Source organism: Phaseolus vulgaris, chromosome 9, assembly GCF_051622355.1.
Source record: "Phaseolus vulgaris cultivar YP4 chromosome 9, ASM5162235v1, whole genome shotgun sequence".
Classification (NCBI taxonomy): Eukaryota; Viridiplantae; Streptophyta; class Magnoliopsida; order Fabales; family Fabaceae; genus Phaseolus; species Phaseolus vulgaris.
Window position 1 is genome coordinate 31,758,039 of NC_143506.1, and position 23,147 is coordinate 31,781,185.

A 23,147-nucleotide genomic window follows, 5' to 3' on the forward strand; every position below is an offset into this window, starting at 1 on the left:
GTTGGGTATGAAGCCAGGACCAATTGGGTTGGGCTGACTAGACACATGTTTAGTGAGTGGGCTTAATTATTATGTCACTTTATTATCTCTATTTAAAGAGATCATTGTACTTGTAATTGGTGTGCAACAGGATATAATGTAAACCTAATAGTTGCCCGGGTGGATGTAGGTTGCAGTTGGCGACCGAACCACGTTAAATCTTGTGTCGTTTATTTTTCTGCAGTTGATTCGTGATTATGAGTGTTGTTTCCGCGTACGTTTTTCCATCAATATGTGCTTGCCTCTTAGCCATGTCACAATGTTTTTGGATGATATTGTGAATTTGGTTTATAAAAGCATTAGAAGACTCCCAATCAACATTTAACAAACGTATTTGCGAAAATATTTCAAAGTTATTTTTTTGAGCTATATTCAAACCCTTCCTTCTAAATCTAACTTTTATTTCAATGTTACTTGTCAATCAAATAAAGACCATAATTCTTCGTATCATTAATGCTAAAGAGACCCTTCTTATCCTTCCAACACTACCATTCTTCAACTCTAACCTTTATTCTAATTGCAAGCCCAACAAATTTAGCCTAAACCTCCAACCTCATAAATACCCTGGCCAGTAACTAAACTGTGATGTAATACAACTTTAAGGTTTGCTTTCACAATCTACTTATTACTATGATAATCAAAGTTTTTATGAACTAAAACATATTTATACTTCTCATGAAAATTTGGTATCTAAAAACTTTAATCTTTAAAAAAAAACTCAAATAAAAACATCTTAACTCAACCAATTTATATCTCAAATATTTTTAACAAAATTAACCATTGTTGTTTTTAATTTGAGTGTAGACCGTCCAATGTAGTGCCTTGGATCATCTAGTGCTTGATATAGATCGTCTACTACATCGAAAGTCAACATAATTTAAGTATAAATCAGTAAACCCCAATCGTCTCCTAACAAATTCAATTATAAATCAAGTGAAACAATATTCATATATCATAAGGTATTAATTAGAAATAATAGTAAATAAAAAGGTGAATTGTCATTGGAACAATACTCTTATAAACTACAAGTGATAGAGAACGATACTTGTAATAATTTGTGATTATTTAAACCCTTTGTAGGTTATGAAAGAGAATTGGATATGAATCAAATTGGATGAACCAGTTAAAATTAAAGTGTTGCCTACCTTGTCTATTTCTTATATCTCTTTAAACTATCATCTTAAAGTTTTTTTTAAAATCTTAGTGAAGTTGTTTTAACATCATAGATGTTGGAGATCCCACATTGACTAGAGATTAGAGTCTTTCATTGTATATAAGTGGGTGCAAACCTCAACCTCATGAACCGGTTTTATGGGGTTCAGTTAGGCTTAAAATCCACTTCATAACATGGTATCAGAGCATGTTTTCGTAACAATAGACAATCCATTTAACATGTAATTGGACTAGCTTGTGAAACTTTTTAAAAATATTTTAAAGCTTTATCTTTAAGAGATAACAATTTCTTTCATCTATGTAAATAGTAGAGTGGTAGAAATAAAAAGAAGAATTGAAGTCGTTGCAAAGATCCAAGAAAATTTACATTTACTTAGTCTCTTCTTATTAAAAGTCATCCAAACATAAACTACTCATGAATCAAAATGTGAAAACTTTTTTTTTGTTTTGTGAATGAAGATTAAACTAGTTTTTTCTAAACGTGCCAAACATACAAACAACTCACACTAACAAAAAGCAATTGAAAACCAATAATATATGAAATAGACCCATTCAGAAGAAGCTAATTTTTTTTTTTGGAAAAGATAAAAAAAAAGATTTAATTAAAACGTAATATAAAGGGGTAAAATAATCTAACTTTTTTATTTTTATTTCAACCACATCCACATACATTAACATCAACCAATAATTTATTCATTTCATTTTATTGTATAAAATATAATAATAATAATAAATAAACTTTTCCCGAACCAGTTTATTTATATATAAAACTCCAAGGAAATGGTGTTGTGTGAATGATCTGTAACCAGTAACAGATCCGGGGAGTTGCGGTTTGGAGTAGCGAATGGCGCAATCCGGGTCTGGATTCTTGTGCTTCGCCACTCTCTTGTTATGCAGCGCTTTCGCAACCTCCTTCTCCACGGACCCTCCCTTGCTCCAGCAGCACAAGGACCGTGTCGGAAGGCTCCCTGGTCAGAACTTCAACGTCAGCTTCGCACACTACGCCGGCTACATCACCGTCGAGGAGAACGCCGGGAGAACACTCTTCTACTGGTTCATTGAGGCTCTCGAAGATCCTCATTCCAAGCCCCTGGTTCTATGGCTCAATGGAGGCGCGTTTCAATTTTCTCGCCACTAACTAACTGATCATCTTTATTTTACTTCTTCTGCTACTGCATATGCCGGTGTTAACCATCGATTCGCAACACTTTTGGTGCAGGACCTGGTTGTTCATCCATTGCTTTCGGACAGTCCGAGGAAATTGGACCCTTTCATATAAATCCAGATGGCAAGACTCTTCATCCCAATCCCTATTCTTGGAACCGAGGTGAGGGTGGCCCACTGCCTTACCGAACATTCCTTTCCACTTTCAGGGCATGTTTGGAGAAACTTTTTCATACCAGTTTTTAGGAGAGAAAAGAATAATATAAAGAAAAAAATTCAAAAAAGTTGGAAATATAATATGATAAAGCTTATTTGAGAAGAAAACATAAAGGATAAAAGGTGAAGAAGTTCTGTGAGAAGAGTTATGATTAACCACTTTTTTTGTTTTTTTTAGTTGCCAACATTCTTTTTCTTGACACTCCTGTTGGGGTTGGATTTTCATATTCAAATAACGGATCCGAGCTGCTGAACAATGGCGATAATAGGACAGGTAGTACAATTTTCATTCAGCATTCATTGTTATTCAGGTTCATGTTTGCACACGTGTACACACATTCACACTCATAGTAGGTGATTGGAAGGATCTTTACCATTCAGTCTTGTATTGATGATTAATGTTGGTTTTACTTAAATCTAAGAAGACTGAATGGTTAAGGTTAACTCCCCTAAAGCTCTCGCCTTATATTGTTACATATAAATTCGTGTAAGTTAAATTATTAAAGCTTTATGTGCAGCTAAGGACAATTTAGTATTTCTGTTGAAGTGGTTTGAGCGTTTCCCTCAATACAGAAGTAACGACTTTTTAATTAGTGGTGAGAGCTATGCAGGTAAACAACGTTGCTCAGCATAAATTTGTGCTCAAATTGATATTCTGTTCATTAGATTTTCCTGTTTGTTTGTTTCATAGGCTTTTTTAAAAGTTATTGTTTGCTAGTAGTGGTTATGTCGTCAACTGACACTTCAATACTGGTCTGTTTGTTTTATATAGATGTTCGAGTTCTTTTATTCTGGTCTGATAGATTTTTAAATGCTCTAATTCATATTGTTCAATCATTAATCCCGTATATCAGGGCATTACGTTCCTCAACTTAGCCAAGCTATTGTTAAGTACAACTCAGCCACTAAAGAACAGGCTATAAATCTGAAAGGTTTCATGGTATGGGTTCGAATTTTGTATAAAAATAAATCTTTGCTTTGTGTCACTTCTTTCTTATTATTAGTTTAATCCATATATCTCTGCTGCAGGTAGGGAATGCTCTGACGGATGATTATCATGATCAATTAGGGATGTTCGAGTTTATGTGGTCAAGTGGTTTGATTTCGGATCAAACATACAAGCTTTTGAACCTACTTTGTGATTTTGAGTCAGTTGAGCACCCATCACATTCATGTGAAAACATTTGGGAAATTGCTGATAAAGAACTTGGAAATATAGATCCATACAGTCTGTTTACACCACCATGCCATGCCAATGTTAGTCAGTTAAGTCGGCTGGTGAGAAGAAAGAATGTAAGTGCGAACATATTTTAAATTCGTTATACAGTGCATGTGACAGGTTTGTAGAACATATCATTATTATTGATGTGTTATGTCATGCTACAGAGAATTGGTAGACTCGGTCTCAGTACAGAGTATGATCCATGCACTGAAAGGCACTCCATTGTATACTTCAATCGACCTGAGGTCCAAACAGCTCTTCACGTTGATCTAGATCATAAGCCTGCCACATGGGAGACCTGCAGGTGATGAGATGATCACTATTGAGGCACTTGAAAATTTTCTATCTGCATCCACTGTATTTGATGTGAATATAAAAGGTTTGGATTTAAAATAAAAATATAGAAGGAAAAAAAATAGGTGTAAGCTCCAAATACGGTTCATGTGAACTGGGATGGGAAAGTGTTTAGAATGTTACAGGTGAAAATTTTCTCTCCTATGGCAACATCCACCCCAAATTACACTAATGATCCCTTACCGTCTCCACCACACTCCACGTATGTCATATTCACCTTCTCTTTCAGATTCATGCATTCTCTTCATCATTTCATTGCTGTCAAGTGTTCATTTTGTTTGAGAAACAATGCCACATTTCTCATGCATAACTTCCCCCTACTCTTTGACTACATTCTTAACTCATTCTCTGCCTGTATGATTTCTTATGGTACTTTTTATGCCACATACTTAACATTTATCAATGTACGAATGATGTCATCATGCATCCTTATTCGTATAAAGCCTATAGCAATTGTCTTACAAGATGTGTCACTTCCCATCAACACGTTATGACTTTCCAACTCATCAAATATGGTAAACCATTCCCTTCAAGCTATCAAGTGAAGAAAGACCAAGACAAGATGATAAGCTTCTTGGTTAGGTTCTTGGCTTGTATCTTGGTGTTTATGGTTAGGTTGTGATTTGACTGAGGTAAGGAAGGTTATAGGAGGATGTGTAGACTATCTTTGAAGGGTTCTTGAGATTTTAGGATATGTTTTTGGAGGAAATCTTGGAGGTTTCCTTGGTGAGGGTTGGCAGAAGCAAGGGCAAACAAAAACTAGGTTCTTGGTTGGTTTTTCTTGGAATTTTGGTGTTTTTGGTCATCTAAGGCAAGGGCTGGTTGGACCTGGTTTGAATTATAGGACCTTTCTTTAAGGTTGATCGAGAGATCACTAAGCTAGAAGATGGTTTGGAAAGGTGTTCTTGGTGTTTCTTGAAAGGTTATGGTGTGGGTGGTTTCGCCAAATGCTTGTTTAGTATTTTGGTGTGTCTTGGCTAGGTTTGGGTGGTGGAGAGATAAGGAATGGAAGCTTAGAAAGATAGTATGATAAAAGCAAGAAATAGAATGGAAATATGATTGAGGATATGTGACAATGATGAATGGAAAGGAGTAAGATAGGGTGGTGGTTTACGTTGCCAAGTGTACACAGTTCAAATAGTTGGAAAGACTCTTGACTCTTGGCTCACTCTCTTGAATGCTCCAAGAAAAGCAAAGAGGAAGAGAGGTCACTTAAGAAAACTCAACTAAGATGAAGCTCACTCTCTCACAAAGAAACACAAAATGGCTTTCAAAGCTCTCAATTTAATTTCTATTCAAAGTTTGTTTACAATGTGCTCATACGAGTTCCTTTTTCTAAGGTCTTGGTCATGAACATCCAAAACCTTATTTACAATGTGATACATGTATTACCACCTTGGTGTGTTAGCACACACCTTTATTTATATTCTACCCTAGAATAAACTATATTAGGAATTACTATCCTATGCCTTTTTTCAAGCAATAATTCTTAAACATTTAATTATTTTTAACTTGTCTTCTTGAGACTTTTTCTCCAAGTCCTTCTTCAATTGAAGACTCTTTCTTTATTCTCAGCAAATGCTCCCTTATGATAGAAAGCTAACGCACTTCTAACAACCTGAACAATTACCTCACTACCCATCCATAACATGAACTATCATTGTTTAATAGTTTTGGGCGATAAAACCGTAAAGGCTTATTTCCATTAGGGCCCTGTTTCTTAACATGAAGCCACTTGAATTTTTACTTTACACCACCATTGTTTGGACATCTCAATTACCAACCAAGTATGACTTGGATTTTCACACTGGTATGTCACTGCTTAAACTTTTCAATTTACTACGCATAACTTGACATAGAAGATATTCACCAATCGAAAGGGGAGAAACACCAAGGAGACTTTAACCAAATAAGTCATGAGTCGATACACAAGAAAACATTACGCCACCTTCAACTCAAAACCTTTAGGCAATAGGTTTGTGTGTCTTTCTCACTATATGTTGCTCAACTTGTCTATCTCTACATAATATGGGATTTCAACTCACTTAACACCAACAATACCCCCCTCAAATGAGTCCTTTTCACATTAGTATGCTCCTTCTCTAGCAAAAGTATTTCTTAGCACAAATACCTCAATGATGACCATTATTTGCTCTACTATTTACAACAACAGGATACGTTGCTTGAGTCCCTGCCTAGAAAACTTTCAGTAAAAAATGATCCATCACCCATTCTATTGTACTCGTTTAAAACGCTTTCCAAGAGGAACCATTGACATTAATATTCAAAATCCGTTTATACGACGAAAAATTCTCACTTAGATACTGTTGTTGTTGACAGTATCTTCAATTGGTGTGAGACTTTGGGTTTTTCCCAATACACCTCATGTTCAACACTTTGAGCTTGGTATGTATATAACATGGCAAGTGACTTTTTTTTAATTGGATCTAGGAAATGCTCTTTTTCCCAAGTATAGTGTGGGGTTTATAAGGCTTTGGTCTCTCCAACTACCTTATCTTGCTTTTATGATGTGGTTCTCTCAAGGTTCTCAGCCGTGTCCAAGTCATTTTACTGTTTTTTTGTTAATCTTTTTCTCAATCGGTTCCAAACTAGTCTCTCCTCATGTACAAACATATCTTGTCGTGTCATTTCTCATATGGCCACACATATGTCTTGATATTCTCATTTCTTGTTATTTTTACTACTTCCACATTAATAATTTAAGAATCCCTGCAACTATATCATTCGGAGATTTTGATAACTGGTAGCAACTTTAGGGATTGTAGGCGTAGCATAAAATGTATTGTCGTACCTTTTGTTTATATCTCTCTCTATTTGCACCTGTGTGGTTTCTTTTACCAAACTTAACAGACAACACAATCCTCTTATTCTCATTTTTGGCAGTGATGTGGTATATACAAACTGGAAGGATTCTCCAAGATCAGTGCTCGATATTTATCATGAACTTATTGGAATGGGACTGAAGATATGGGTGTTCAGGTTAGTGTTATTTTCTTATATCTAGATGTAACCCTATAGTTACAAAAACATTCCTTTTTAGTCCATATAGGTAAAAGCATCCCTTTTATTCTTACATATACCGTTTTAAATTTCGCTCTCCCTATACATATTATTTTTTCATACACATACCGTTTTAAATCTCTCCCTATACATTTTTTTATAATTCCTTCATCCCTACGAGAAGGAATAAAAGGGATTAAAAATGATATATGTACAGACTAAAAAGAAATTATTTGAAGTATAGGGACTAGAAGGTAAAGTTTTTGTAACAAGGATCAAATGATTGATTAAACCTAATACCTATATATGTCTTTATACGCGTTTACTCGTTTGTTTGATGTCATACATATATCTAAAGTGAGCTAGGAAGAGCTTGAAAATTCTCAGCATCTGTTACGTTGCCTCAGACAATTTGCTAATTACTTATGATCTGAAAAGATTACATTTAAGATGTATCCCTCTTGATCAAATTCATGATTTCACTTTTATTTTTATCAGACACTTGAACACCCATAAAAGAAAAACACAGAAGGAATACTTAATAGCATGTGCTCAATTAATCATCCAGTACAAAATCATTTCAATGTATTCTGATTACTATTATTTTATTTCAAGCACGGTATTAAGGTTTTGTAACTAAAGTGGAATGGAGCTCAAATACGTTAAGAACCATTCATTCCATTCTAAGTTATTTATTGTCCTTGATTTCAGTGGTAATACGGACGTGGTAATACCTGTGACGTCTACTCGCTATAGCATAAGTGCTCTGAAACTCCCAACCTTGAGTCCTTGGCGTGCATGGTACGATGATGGGGAGGTAAGTGATTGTACAATGAGTTGGTTTCTCTTAGATTATTTAGTGTTATTATTACGACCCTTTTACGTGATATAAATGAAACAGGTTGGAGGATGGACCCAAGAATATGCTGGGCTTACGTTTGTGATTGTAAGGGGTGCAGGGCATGAAGTTCCTTTGCATAAACCAAAACTTGCTCTCACACTCGTCCAAACCTTCTTGGCAGGAACATCAATGCCCAATCTTGACTTACTCAGCACCTCTTGAAATTTACATTTACTGTTACCACGGTACCCTATTTTCCATTTTAAAAACTTCTCTATTGTTGTAATCATCAACTTGGATAACTTAAGAAAACAAATTCGATGAATCCATGAAAATAGTCACTGGTTTCATGAAATTATGCAAACATATTAAACCTATAACTATTGTAATGTCCAAAGTTTTTATCAAAAATATGATTTTAGTATTAATCTATTAAAAGAATATAATCAGCATACATTTTAAATATCATTGAAAATAAACTGTGCATTGAATTAATTTAATTAAGGTATGAGATATTATTAATACGTGAATTAGTAAAGTTTTTTATTTCTAAAAAAATTCACATATGCATTACAAGTGTTTCTTAATAAAGAGAAAGGAATATACATTGTCATAAACTTGACTTACTAGCAAAACATATTAGTAAATTCTCTCCATCCATCTCATATACAACATAAAAAGGAAATATCCTATAATAAGAGAATTAAGGCATCATTTATGGTTGGACACAAATCTACATTTGAATATTCAGAAAAAAAAAGTAATTAATGATTTAGACGTTAATAAATAATACCTATTTTTTATCAGCATGATAAATAATACCTAATTTTAGTTATTTAATAAGTTTTCTAGTATGATAAAAAAGATATGCATGTCACTGAAAATAGCTCAAACTATTGTTTGATACATCATCACAAGGCAAAAGCTTAAAGTGAGGCCAAGTAGAATTGTTTCAAGCTTTTGGATGTAAGACGTGATACGTCATTAGTTGTTTCTTCCTCCACCTCCATAGGTTCTTCTACCATTCCCATACAAAACGTGAAAATATTTTTTATCTTTATTGTGCCACCTCTATTGAGTAGCTTCCGGATTATGTAATCTGGACACATATTTAAAAAAAGACTTTCGGATTATATAATTCATAAGCTAAAAAAGACTTACATAATCCAGAAATGAATCATGCATTAAAAAAAAATTCCAAATTATGTAATCCGGAAACTAATTAAAAATTTGATAAAGACTTCTGGATTATGTAATTTAAAATATTATAGAGGGATAGTTTTAGAAATAAAAAATTTATGGAGTAGTGAGAAGAATATATAAAGGTGGAAGGAAGAAATCGTCTATGTCATTCATGCATTGTGTCATTCTTTAGCTTTTAAGTGCTTAGCTAAGATGGTTTTCTAAACAACATAGAAAGAGAGAACTATACTTGTAAATTTTTTATTACACAAGTTTATCTACTTTTGATCATCAATAAAAACACTTTTAAGAGCATTTGTGAACGTGTTTGAAAAATCCTTAAGTGACTTTATTTCAACATCTAATAGGCATATTAAAAGAGAAGTTTACCAAGTAGATTTAAGCTCTACTGAAACCCATTTCTAGAGCTAATAATTTATTTTATTAGGTAAATTCACCAACTCTCCTGTTTAATTATATACTCCAATATATATATATATATATATATATATATATATATTTATCCACATAATTCTCATTCATTGCAAATGACATGGAATTATTACAAATTCCACATATTCCTTTTTGAGCTAATTTTTCAATTTATCATGTCATAAGCAACCACAATCACATCCAAAACATCACAAAACATATCTTTAATGTCTTAAAATTCATATGCAAATATACACACAAATTCCCTAACAGTAAACAAATTTTCACAAACTACATAAACAACATAAATGTTATGAATTCAACATTTCCAAAAAAATTCAATTAATGAAAACTCAAGTAATTCAATATCATCACAACAATTCATTTCAAATAATATGTTGAAGGTGAAACGCCTTCAAACTAAACCAAATATACAATTCAAGATGTAAAAATAAGTCACCCACATTGTAGTTAAGTTTCATACTTTCTTTTTGACAACTACCTTATGGTTGCAACATTCATATATAGTGCTAAAAAAAGTTAAACCACACTTAAAGTTCCAATAAACCAAAATACTTATGGAAAAGGTAATTCCATAATGCAAAAGTTATTTCCCGAAATTCTTTTTCTGGAAGTCATTATTCCTATTCTAGAACTACCTTTCCAAAATGGATTTCACATTTTCCAATATAACTTTGGATTTTCAATTTTAGAATGCACTAAAATACCTTAAGGATTGCTTATGGAAGACAATTTTCAAAAATCTATCTCTCGTCATTTAACATCAAAATCCATATTTAATCACTACTTTTTACTTGAATCAGCTAATTCAAGCTTCTAACCCCATGACCTTCACCGTATCTCGTCGGAGCTAAACTTTACCTCCACCACCACCATCACTGGAAACCACCAATAGCCAACACCTGCACATATGCACTCCCTCCTTTCAAATAAAACATGCAAGGGAAATTATGACATTTCAAAAGATTACAAAAATGTTGGGTATGAAGTCAGGACTAATTGGGTTGGGCTGAGTAGACACCATGTTTTAGTGAGTGGGCTTAATCATTGTGTCCCTTTATTATCTCTATTTAAAGATATTATTGTACTTGTAATTGGGGTGCAACAGGATATAATGTAAACCTAATAGTTGTCTGTGTGGATGTAGGTTGCAGTTGGCGACCGAACCACGTTAAATCTTGTGTTGTTTATTTTTCTGTAGTTGATTTGTGATTGTGTGTATTGCTTCCGCGTGCGTTTTTCTCATCAAGTGGTATCAGAGCTTTGGTTCGTTTACTCACTAGAGATCCGATTAGCATAAATTAATCAACGAGACGTGAAAATTGCGGTTGGAGTCACGTCCCAAAGTTAGGGTTTCACAGAGGCGACAGTAGTGTTCCAAAGCTAGGTTTTCGCAGAGGCGGCAGCAACATCCCAAAGCTAGGGTTTCGCAGGGGTTGTAGCAAGGTCCCAAGGCTTAGGGTTTCACAGCGGTGCAAGGAGAGGCTCCCAGATCTGCTTCACAACAGCGGTGACCAGCGATGGTGGTGGTGCGAAGCGCCAATGCAGTGGGGACTGCGACCAGGTCTGTTGGTGAGTGGGTGGTGCAATTTTTGTGGTCTTGATTTTATAAAAAAAAAGGATTGCCAAGATCTGAAATTAGTTGTACCGAGTATCTCGTCTAGTCATTTGAGATGGCAGAAGAAGGGAAGTTCTGAATTGAAAATTCGATGGTACAAATTTCAATTGGTGGAAAATGCAAATTGAGGATTTGCGAGTTCAGTTACTGAGCACATCAATAAAACGAATTCAATCTTAGCCAGACTTATGTCAGTGGGCATTAAGTTCGATGATGAAGTTCAAGCTTTACTACTGTTATTATCTTTGCCTGACAGTTGGTCCGAAATGGTTACAGTAGTTACAGTTTAGCGGGATCCGATGGATTCACTTTTGAGAAAATTCGTGATCTCATTCTTGGCGAGGATGTCAGAAGAAGGAGTTTTGGGGAATCTAGTGAATCGCTATATGTCATTAGAGGTAAGAAAAATATCAGAGATAGTGGGAGCAAGAACAAAAGAAGGAGTCAGTCAAAGACTCGGGATTGCTCAAGTGTAACATGTTGGAACTGTAAGGACGTGGGGCATTTCAGGAATCAATGCCCAAATGATAAATAAGTCAACATTGCAGAAGACTTCGCGGACGAGGACATTTTAGTCTGTTGCGCGGATAGCAGTGTGGATTCCTGGGTCATGGATTCTGAAGCATTGCAGAATCTAGTTATTGGAGACTTTGGAAAGGTAAGACTAGCAGACAGCATAACTCTTGATGTTACGGGCATGGGTGACATAGTGTTGAAGACACCAGTTGGTTTTTGGACTTTGAAGGATGTCAGAGTTGTTCCAAGCTTGACGAAAAGTTTAATTTTTGTTAGGCAGTTGGACAAACAGGGACATGAAGTGAAGTTCGGAAATTAGCAGTGGAAGGTCGTCAAGGGAAATCTTGTCATGGCCTGCGGAAGAAAGAGAGGTTCGTTGTATATAGTCGGATTACCGTGTCTGAGGGAGTGACCATCCCAGTTCAGAAGATAAACAAAGTCCGGTTCATAGAATCTCGTGGGCAGAAGAGAGTTGTCTTTACAAGAGAGAAACCCAGAGCCACAGGTCAGATTCAGGATGAACGAGCATGGAAAGGTTCAGGTAAACCAATCAGAGGTACTTGTGGCAGTGGGAGCACGGGTTGTGCTTCAGCTGAGGTTCCTAGACGACAGTGGGTTAGGAGAACCAGTATTCCAGCGGTTGAAACTTCTCCAGAAAATTTCTTGTTGAATATGGAAAGTGTTTGTTCTCAGGTTGTTCCAGGATCTGGCAGTTCCTGTAAGTGGGAGTCAGTAGGAACAGAGAACGGGAATATGGAGAGTGTTTGTTCTCAGGTTGTTCTAGGATCCGCCAGTTCCTGTAAGTGGGAGTCGGTAGGAACAGAGAACGGGTCAGTGACTGACGTGTTGAAACTCAGGGGAGTTTTAACGAAGTCTTCAAAATGATTAAGAAGACTAGTGGCAACTAGAGGTGGAACATTGATTTCCGTCGACAGATTACAGAAGTACTTGTACACAGTTGAAGCGCAGGTGAACATTGTTCCGTGACTTCAAGTGGGAGATTGTTGGGTATGAAGTCATGGCCAATTGGGTTGGGCTGACAAGACACCATGTACACAGTTGAAGCGCAGGTGAACATTGTTCCGTGACTTCAAGTGGGAGATTGTTGGGTATGAAGTCAGGACCAATTGGGTTGGGCTGAGTAGACACCATGTTTTAGTGAGTGGGCTTAATCATTATGTCCCTTTATTATCTCTATTTATCTCTATTTAAAGATATCATTGTACTTGCAATTGGGGTGCAACAGGATATAATGTAAACCTAATAGTTGCCTGTGTGGATGTAGGTTGCAGTTGGTGACCGAACCACGTTAAATCTTGTGTTGTTTATTTTTCTGTAATTGATTTGTAATTGTGTATATTGCTTCCACGTGCGTTTTTCTCGTCAAAATATGGTACCGTGCATGTCACAAATGATACAAAAGTCAAGGACTTAGCTTTGGAAAAGATTAGGGTAATGTTAACTTATGGTTAAGTTCCAATTAAAATTAATTAATTACACTAATATTATTTACAATAAGAAAATATTTGAAAACTAAATTCTAATTCTTGATTAAAACATGTTTTGATAAATATATTAATTTCACACTTTAGAACATTTAAATCACAACTCAAAATATATAATTAAACAAAAAATTTCAAGAAAGCAAATTAATTTATACATGTAAATAGATTGATTAAATTCACGCTCAAAATTAGGTAATAAACTATATACATTACAAACTTAGTGATGATAAATCATATAAATAATTTGCATTGAAATTTTTGGATGTTATAGTTATCATAAGATATACTGACATAAGAGTTATACAAGATGCCGTTAGTTACATTGATGAAAAATTACCTTATGGACATATTTCCTTACATGAAGAATAAATGGATAATTGTTGATGTTTTGTAGGTGCCTCATGTACGTAAACATTGTAGATATAACCATCAACAAGGTTTATAAATAAGGAAGTTTATGTACAATTCTAGGGGTGAAAAATTAGATATAAACACTTGAATTATGTATTGCTAATAGGTATGTCTAATGAGGTGTGTTTTGTTGTTCTCTATTCACCAACTTCATTTATTCACCAGATTATGCATATTTAATATACATAGTTTATTTAACCTTTGTGTCCTTTTCCTTATTGCTTTGAATTTTTTTAACCACTTTTATTTATTTGACACCTTCTCTTGTTTATAATTTTGAAAAAGGAAGTAATGTACAAAAAACTACTCCTCCTTATCCCATTTATCTCATTCGAAGATAAAGAAGAAGTATATTTTTTTTTATGAAGTCACTTCTGGTTTTCCCAAATGCTCTTTAACAATCACTTTTGATTATAACAAAATATTTGTCTGCATGATTACAAGGATACTTTTGATACCAATTGATGTAACAATTTGACTCTAAACCACAGGTTCAATAGAGCCCAAGACTCAAGACCGTTATGAATGTTTATTTGTGTATTTTGAAATTAGGATTTATCAAACACGATTTTCACTCAATATGAACTATCAAAACTCAAACTCATTCGATCAAAATAAAATTTAATAAGTTATAATTGAATTATAAATATTTTGATTTTGTTAGAATGTAACAACAAGTGAATCCATGCCTTAGAAACCAAAAGCAACCAATTATGTCGGTAGAAATTATTAAAAATCTATAAAACGTTATTGGAATGCTTTATCCCTTGAAGGAAGAGTGGATGAACAAGTAAAAAAAAATCAAGAACAATAAAATACAAAAGGTGGAAGAGGATAGAAGAATACACTACTTCATTAAGAGAAAGATAAGTGCAAACAAAAAAATCACCACTTAAATTTAGAAAATCTAAGATAAGATTCATGAAAAGATGTACATACATTTAGATAACTCACACAATAGAGAAAAAGCTCTTCAAACTTCTATTTTTATTTCAGGAGTTATTATACAAATAAGAGGATACATGTTTATAAACACTAGCTATGAAATAGAAAGAGTTAAAGACTTGTTTGGTTGTTGCATACACATTTCTAAACAAGACCTTTGCATGGAATATGAAAAGTCTATGAATTTTTTTGTAGGTACACCTACCTTCCAAACAAGGGCATTTTTTAAAGACCATCCTTGCAAACTAACAAGTGCAATAAAATAAAATTCTGTTTTAAAGAAAGAGAATAATTTTTTTACATTTTTATTTACAAATAGATTTGAAGAAATAGATAGAGAATCTTTTTAATATTCTCTTCTAATTTTTCATGCATTCCTTTTGTGAGTGTTTCTCTACTGTCTTGATATTGTCTTTTAAGTTCTTTATTTCTTCTCTATTTTTCTCTTATGGTAACTTCTCCAATGTATTTATGTCTTTTAAGAAAATGGTATTGATTTGTGTAATATTTAAAGATAAAATCTCTTTATGCTTATATAATAATCACTTAATCTCTTGCACATCTATTACTTTAAACGGGGTGTGAGACTTCATTACGCCTAAAATTAACATTTTAACTTAAATTAGCCTTATTCTAATATCCAAACAAAATAAATTAAGTTATCTTCCTTTGCGAAAGTTAACTTTTTTTTTATATAAGAGACTTTCTTCTATATTATTTATATTTTTATATTCTTTATCTTATATTCTTAAGGAATATTTTCCAATTTCTTTTTTTATTAAAGACTCTAGTTTCATAATTATATCACTTCTTAATAGTCTAATCCTCTTTAGTTTAAGGTTTTTCAAGATGATTCTAATAATATAATTAATCTCTTTTGTCTATCATTAGTAGAGGACTGAACTTTTCTCATATTATTTTTCAAGATTAGGTCTTCTAATCTTTAAAGAATTTTTTTCTAAAACTTTTTTATTTTTTAAATTCGAAGGTTTTTTTTTTCTTTTTCTTTCTTTTCAAAATTTAAACTGAGATTTTTAAAGTTCTCTTTTAAATGGTTAGACTCATTATTTAATATTTTTTTAGTGATGTCTAGCAAATGTTCTTTACAGTGAGTGTCATTTAATCAAACAAACGGGTGTCTTAAATATTAGGTCTCTTTCGACAAAAAAAAATTATCTCTTTCATTTTCAATAAATTTGAAATAAAAAATATGATTTTCTAAATTGATTAATATTTAAAAAAATAAAATTTAAATAGAAACAACTTAATTATTAATAGGATGATTTTGAATCAAGTAATTCAATTACATGCAAACACCCCATTTGTTTAAAAAGATACATCAATTTATCTGAAATTAACACATAATTCTTCACTAAAAGGGTTAAATACGTTTATACAATGATGAAACATACATCAACTAAACAGCTTACAACAATTATAGAAACAAATATAATAATTTTTTTTTTCAAATAGATTTGTAAATTACATATCAAATGTATGAACCAATTGATTTGTTTCGTTCACCTTAAATAAATTTAAGTTAAATCTGAATAAACTAATTATTTTAATTTTAGTTTTCGGAACAATCAGATTGATTCCAACTAATTAAAATAAACCTAATGGCAGTCCTGTTTATTTAGTCCCACAATTTTAGGCCAATTTGCTGGGCTTATTTTTAAAAGGTTTTTTTTTAATAAAGTGAACAATTTTTTATTTCTTTGTACTTATCAAATATACTTAATTTAAAATTATATAATACTTTGCCTTTTTAAATAAGCAAATTCTACCTGCTTCTAAATATAGTGATTTAAAAATATACTAATCACTGAAATACTTATTTTATGTTTAGAGAATCTGCCCTAGGGTAAACAAGCTATTAATCCTTCGGTTCAAAGTCCCAGCTGAAACAAATCATTCGTTTTAATGTTCAATCAATTTTCCACTATCCGTTTGGGCAAAATAATCACAAAACTAAGGTAAAGAATTTGTAAAGCCAGAAACTCTAGAGAATGGTGAATAATGAGACACTCCTATTTTGTATTTACAGACTGAGATTGGCAGTACGATAGTATGAGCTGAAGCTTAACTGTATTCCATGGAAAGAGACGAATAGCATCCATAAATAATAGCTGATTCAAGGGGCAACACATGATTTTACTTACAAGTAGACAACTGTGCATAACACCCAGAAATAGAACTTTTAAAAACAAATACAGAGCTAATACATCTACTTGACAATTTTTTACATGGGCACTACTTGGATTCTTCATTAAAACAACTTTTCCAAATCCAAGTGGTTCCCAGGGTAGAAATTAAACCTGCACTGTCTACAACAAAGACACGACATACTCCCTATGCAGCTAATCACTGCTAGGTAGCTCCGTACTTGCCAATTTTGAAAGTCCGAATAAGAGAACAACTAACTGGCATGACTGTCGCCATCCTCTTCTGATATGTTAAACAAGAACTTTGGAAGAGATGTGATTCTAGGAAGGTGGAGAAGCAAATCACTAAACGAGTCTTTCCTAGACATGCCTAGTGCTTGCTTGCCACCAGAAACATCCCTTAATTCCTCCTCGGCAGGTTTGACATCTTTTCCTTCATCAGGTCCTTCAACAGTACTATCTTCAGCAAAATGAGAATTCTGCACTGTTACAGGGTCTTTCTGCAGAAGACAGCAGAGAGAATTAACCCTTGACATGAGTGATTTTTCATCAGAAGTTGCTGCAGCCTGATTATCATTAAGAAGATGTTGTGCAATATCTTCCAGGATCTCCTTATACTCTGTTCCTCCATCAGAGAACGGTGGATTCCCAGAGGTTATTTGCTCTGACAGACAAAGTTCAATTTGACCAATAAAATCACTAACAGACATAGAAGGTCGCAGTCCAGGAAGGTTTATCTGATCCCTACTTCTTGGGCCCTTGGAATCAGTTTCGGAGCTTGTACTCCCTTCAATTGAACTACAGTCCATGACTTGTACGCAAAATGGAAACAATTAAAACAATTAAGCCAAAGAGCACCAGAAAAATCATGAGATTGACAAATACATTAATTAATATCTAAAAATGAAAAAACATGGACTGCCAAATAAACAACAGAAATGACTAATCAATCAAATTCAACTATAGAGACAGAATTCATGTTCAGGAAATTCTCATCATATTCGATTGGAATACTAGGGAGAGACAGAAATGGAAAACCAATGCCGAATATTCCGGGATGCACCCCAATGTGAACAGCACATTAGTAACCTTTGTATGGAAGTGTGCCCTTTCATCTTTATTAAAACATCTGTTTTCTTTTTATTTTTACTTTTTTGGGGGAAAGTGGGTGGGTCTGAAACAGAAGGCAGAGTGAGCTTAGTTCTTATATTAATACCTGAACTGGGTGAGGATGCATCTTGCGGGAGACTATCCATCGTGATTCCAGGTGGATCATTGTGTTCAATCTTAAATGATGATGACATGGATGCCACAGGTGATCCACTGTCTTGAAAACAAGATGTGGAGGATCCTTTACCACTGACTTGATTCTGATCAAGATCTTTTGAATTGTCCGGGTCCTCAAAAGCAGCAGGTTGTTGGTCAAAATGTGGTGACTCCAAAATTATCTCTGGCTGTTGACTTAAGAAATTAAGGCGCATGTCACACTGGATAAGTTTTTCAAAATGTTTCGTCAACAGCCCTTGTGGACATTGCAAAAAGTGCAGCCTACAAAAACCACAATATCATATTTTCAGACATCATAAGATCCTAAAAACATTAAAACTTCACCGAGAATTAAATTTCTGCCAAACTTAACATCATTCCCTGCTCCAAAAAATAAATCAAGTTAAAAGATTAAAAATGCTCCAAAATATACATAATGAGTACTCTGGATTCAACAAAATACAAAACAGGCACTTGACCTCACTTGCTCAATTACTTGAGTACACTTCACACTATAATGTAATGCCTTCTCAAATTTCCCAGCAGCAAATGTTAAGAATATATTTATTGAAATGCTATATGTTTCATCACAATTTATGATAAATGAATAAAACCATCAAGCTTTTCAAAGGCCAAAAGCTGAACCCACATCCACATATCAGAAGAAAACAGTGAAAGAATATACCTATGTTTGCTAGACTGTCCATCAGTAAAATCCGCCGTAGCCTGCCATAGTGTATGCTTTCTAGGCTGAGGATTAGTTTCCCGGAAGTAAAGAGGCTGTCTAGCAAGCTGAGAAACAAATTAAAACACCATACACTTAACTCTAGTCCATACATATAGACATATGCTTCATAAAGAACTATTCGAGCAGCTAAAAGAAATAAATTACCACAACAGTCAATGTACTAGGCCCATCATCAGGACAATGTGCCTTAAGTGCAGCGATATCTGACCATTGAATTTCTATTTTACTCTTTAGACCACCTTCAAGAACTTCCCAGACAAGTTTATGTTTAGCAAAGTAACACTTTGCCACCAAGTCACCTTCATATCTCGATTTATACTGCCAAAAAATAGAACCTTCAGCCAGTCAAAGTCGATCAACAAAAATCCAGTTCCTAAACATAACAGCGACACAACGAATCTCAAACATACCTCCCACGAACCAATCCTCAGAAGCAAAGCCGGAAAATTTGAAGCTTTAAGCTTGTCAGCAGCTGCAGAAGCAGCAGAAGCAGCAGCAGTAGCAGCCCTGCTCTCCCTTTTGACTCCAGGGCTTAAATTTTCGTCTTGCTGCACAGTTCCCTGAGAAAGCTTCATCTGAATCAAATCCAACAGAGAAGGGCTCTTTCTCAGGCGCAAACCCAAAGGGCTCGGCTCGTCGAGAATATTTAGATTGGAAGGAGAACTGACAGAAGCATCGCTGGAAGCACTCCATTGCTACATGATTGGTCAGACAAACAACACAAAATTTCAACCTCTCCATGTAAACATAACAAAGCGCTTGATCTCTGATTTGAGGAAAATTACAGTTAGGCAATTCAGATGACATGTAAATTAATGCAGCTTCTGAGTCTCGCGAATAGCAATTGGCAGCACAAAAGAGGGATTTTAACACGAGAGAACAAACAAACAAACAAATAAAAAAATCTTTTGAAAGCAAGTTAGATCACTAAAAACGCGATCTAGCGATTGAAAGGGTGATAGATAGTTAGATAAATAGGTTAGAAAATACCTGAGACGAGGGTTTGTGACGCTTGTTGAAGGGGCCATGCTCTTCTTCCAGTGGGTCCTCCACGATCTCCAACTTCACATGGTTCTTGTTCTTCCCATCACCACACGAAATCGATTCGGGCTTCCCAGAATTCTTCATGAGCTGAACCATTAACACTACTGAATTGAAATCGAAGACGGAGAAGAAGGTGTTGGAGATGCCGGAAACCCTAATTGCAAAGGAAGAGTAGCGATGGGCTGGGCTGGGCTTCCCCTTCCAAATGCTTGTTCGTTGAGGAAGAAAATGGTGTCTATATCCACGTAATATTTATTTCCTTTTCTATTTAAATTAGTTTTACAAAACATAAATTTTTTAAATATATGAATCATCATATTATAATTAAAATTTATATGTATTTTTAAATATAGAAAAATATTACAAATCTATAATACATTACTAATAACTAATATTGTGATGTAAAAAATTAGACATTGATAATTTAATTAGTTTTTTAAAATATTAAAATTTAATTTATATATAAACAAAAAAAATATATATCGAGAAAATTTCTAAAAATATTATTTTTGAAGAAAAATATTCATATTTTGGTTAAGGAATAATTTTTTAAAATGATCATTTAATATTTATTATGTTTTAAAATTAATAACATTATATAAGAATTAATCATGCTATAAAAATATTAAATGACAATTATTGTTAAACTATAAATTTTAATTCATTGATCATTAATAATTAATGAATTTTATAAAAACATTGTGACTTGAATTTAATATATTATGCTTCTTAGATAATTCAATTAATGCTTATTATTATTTTTTTCATTGAAAAAGGTTAACTTTTACTTTTGGATAAGGATTCTCACTCCTACAAAAGATACCATGTATATGATAGGGAAGATATTGATATTGAGTATTATATGAGAATTTCTATTTCTATTTATTTAGTGAAATGAATATTGTTGGCTATAATAAAAGGTGAGTTGAATATTAAGATAGATATTTAGATTGGGTGGAGATTAATTATATATTTGATTTTTGATTTTGTAAAAAAAAAAGATTGTTCAATTTTTTAATGAAATTAATGTATTTTATGTTATTGTTGAACTTATATGTAACTTAGGGACTGTAATTTTTTGTACATTTGACTGATGAATAAATCTTAATTTTCTCTTAGAAATTTAATACAACAACTAATGTAGTATTAATTGATTTATTTTAAATGGTAGTTGAAGTGTTTTGAAATATTCATTTTTTTTTATTTCAATAGTGTAATACATCAAGTATCAACTTAAATTTTAAAGAATTTTTTATTTACAAGTATTTTATTTTTGTTTCAATGAATTTGTTTGACAGTTTTGTCTTTGTTGTTATATTTGATTTTTTACTGTAACAAAAGACTTTGTACAAATTTTTTTGACAAAATTAATGCATTTTAAATTGTTGGTATGTATGTACCCTACAAATTGTAATTGCTGTACATTTGATTGATAAATGAATTTTAATTTTTTTTCTTGGAAATTTAATACAACCATTAATGTGGTATTAATTGCTTTATTGAATATTGAATGGTAGTCGAATAGTTTTGAAATATTAATTATTTTTTATTTTATTAATGTAATGCATTAAGTATTATCTTATATTTTCATAAATTTTTTATTTACAATTATTTCATTTTGTTTTGAGGTATATACGAAGTTTTGTTAGATTTAATCTAGCTACTTCATGTTATGTATTTAGATTAATGTGAAATATTATCAAATTTTTATGAACATAAGATTTTTTTTTTAATATGTATTAATTGAGTACAAAAACATATTTTTTTAAATGAGATCACATAACACCTTTTATAAAAAAAAAAGTGAGATATATATGTATGATAAAATTATGCTTAGTGAATTCAAATTCGCTAAGTAAAATTTTTCAGATTCGGAAAAATATCATCATTTACCTTAGGACTTTGAACATTACTTTGTACACTTTAAGTCATTTTTCATTTTTTACATTTTACTTGATTCCTAGAATTCTATTTTCTCTCTACTTTCTTGCTCTTTAAAAAGAAATTCAAAAGCATTTTTACTTTATGTAATTTACAAAGTTTAAGCACTCTTAATTCAATTAATCCACTTCATCTTTCAATTGGTTCATTCTTCTCTACTTTCTCTTTACTTTCCAATAATGCAATAACTTTATGCACTTTATTGCTTTTGCATTAGCTTTCTTATTTTCTAGTTTGATTCTGAGTTCCTTAGCTGAGATTTGGTTTTCTACTATTCTAATTGTAATTATTTCAATGTTGTTGATATGTAATTGGATTTGTTTGACCAAGAGTTTTTTTTTTAATTTCTATCATGAATTGAAATGATACAAATTTAATGTAAAAGAAAATCTCTTCTTTTCTTTGCTTTGGTGTATCTAAAATCTTGGTCCACCAATTAACAACTTTTTATAAGGTTAGTATTTTTATTTTTCCCTTTTAGCATAATTATATTAAATTTATATTTTGTATATTTGAAATATTATTTTCATATAAACAAATTTAAATTTTCCATAATTTTTTTACTTACATGAGGGAAGTAAAGTTGATTTTACAAAGTAAGTTACACATTAAATTAATAATTAAAATTATTACCTATAATTTATTGTAAAAATAGGGTGTTACAAGTGTTTTGCCTTTTAGGAATTTTGCTTTTGAAGGTTTTAAAAAGATAAGGTTACATTTCTTGTTTTTCTTTCTTTAGGTTTCCACGTAGAGTTTCCTATTACAAGTGACATCAATTGTTCAATGACATATACTAGGTGGGTCAAGTCACAATTGAATCGTGACACTTGTACTGTTGTGCTCTTAAGTAGAAAGAATTGTGTTTTGACTATCAGTTATAACTTTTAACCTTATAGTAAGTGTTTGATCCAAAAATAGGTATTAGAATCAATGTCACAAGTTCGATTTCCAATGGAACAATTGTTTAAGGGGACATTGTTGCAGGTTGCACAATTGTCTTGTGGCGTAGGCCAGGTGGGCTAAGTCACAATCGAAGAGTTCAATTCTTAGTGGGACAATTGTTGATGGGGGAGATTGCTGAAAGTGACATCAATTGTCTAGTGATGTATGTTAGGTTGGACAAGTCACAATTGAATCGTAGTGTCTAAGTTTTTACGCTCTTAAGTATAAATAGTGTACCACTATAACAATGTTTTTCATTTTCCTTCATATAATGTCTCGTATGGTAACAATCCAATGTTGATGTGAAAGTTATTTTTTTATGTGAATTTGACCAAAGGTAAGCACTCGTCTTATACCCTTTGTTGTTCGATAACATAT

At 32.8% G+C, this 23,147-nt stretch overlaps 2 protein-coding genes across 2 annotated transcripts; one reads left to right on the plus strand and one right to left on the minus strand.

Annotated features, from left to right (window-relative positions):
• Window positions 1-1,963: 1,963 nt before the first annotated feature.
• On the plus strand, window positions 1,964-8,385 carry SCPL29 (serine carboxypeptidase-like 29). Its single transcript, XM_068626776.2, has 10 exons — window positions 1,964-2,324; window positions 2,432-2,539; window positions 2,771-2,866; window positions 3,111-3,203; window positions 3,447-3,532; window positions 3,622-3,885; window positions 3,979-4,118; window positions 7,073-7,168; window positions 7,901-8,006; window positions 8,091-8,385. Exons 1-10 carry the CDS (start codon window positions 2,057-2,059, stop codon window positions 8,250-8,252), a joined length of 1,419 nt encoding a protein of 472 aa, XP_068482877.1. The 5' UTR covers window positions 1,964-2,056; the 3' UTR covers window positions 8,253-8,385.
• An 8,346-nt stretch (window positions 8,386-16,731) lies between these two features.
• On the minus strand, window positions 16,732-20,122 carry LOC137820513 (uncharacterized). The gene is made up of 6 exons (XM_068624637.1): window positions 19,830-20,122; window positions 19,250-19,534; window positions 18,984-19,157; window positions 18,777-18,883; window positions 18,042-18,373; window positions 16,732-17,636 (listed from the first exon to the last, which is right to left on the minus strand). The coding sequence occupies exons 1-6, from the start codon at window positions 19,977-19,979 to the stop codon at window positions 17,080-17,082; spliced, it is 1,605 nt and encodes a 534-aa protein (XP_068480738.1). The 5' UTR covers window positions 19,980-20,122; the 3' UTR covers window positions 16,732-17,079.
• Window positions 20,123-23,147: the final 3,025 nt, after the last annotated feature.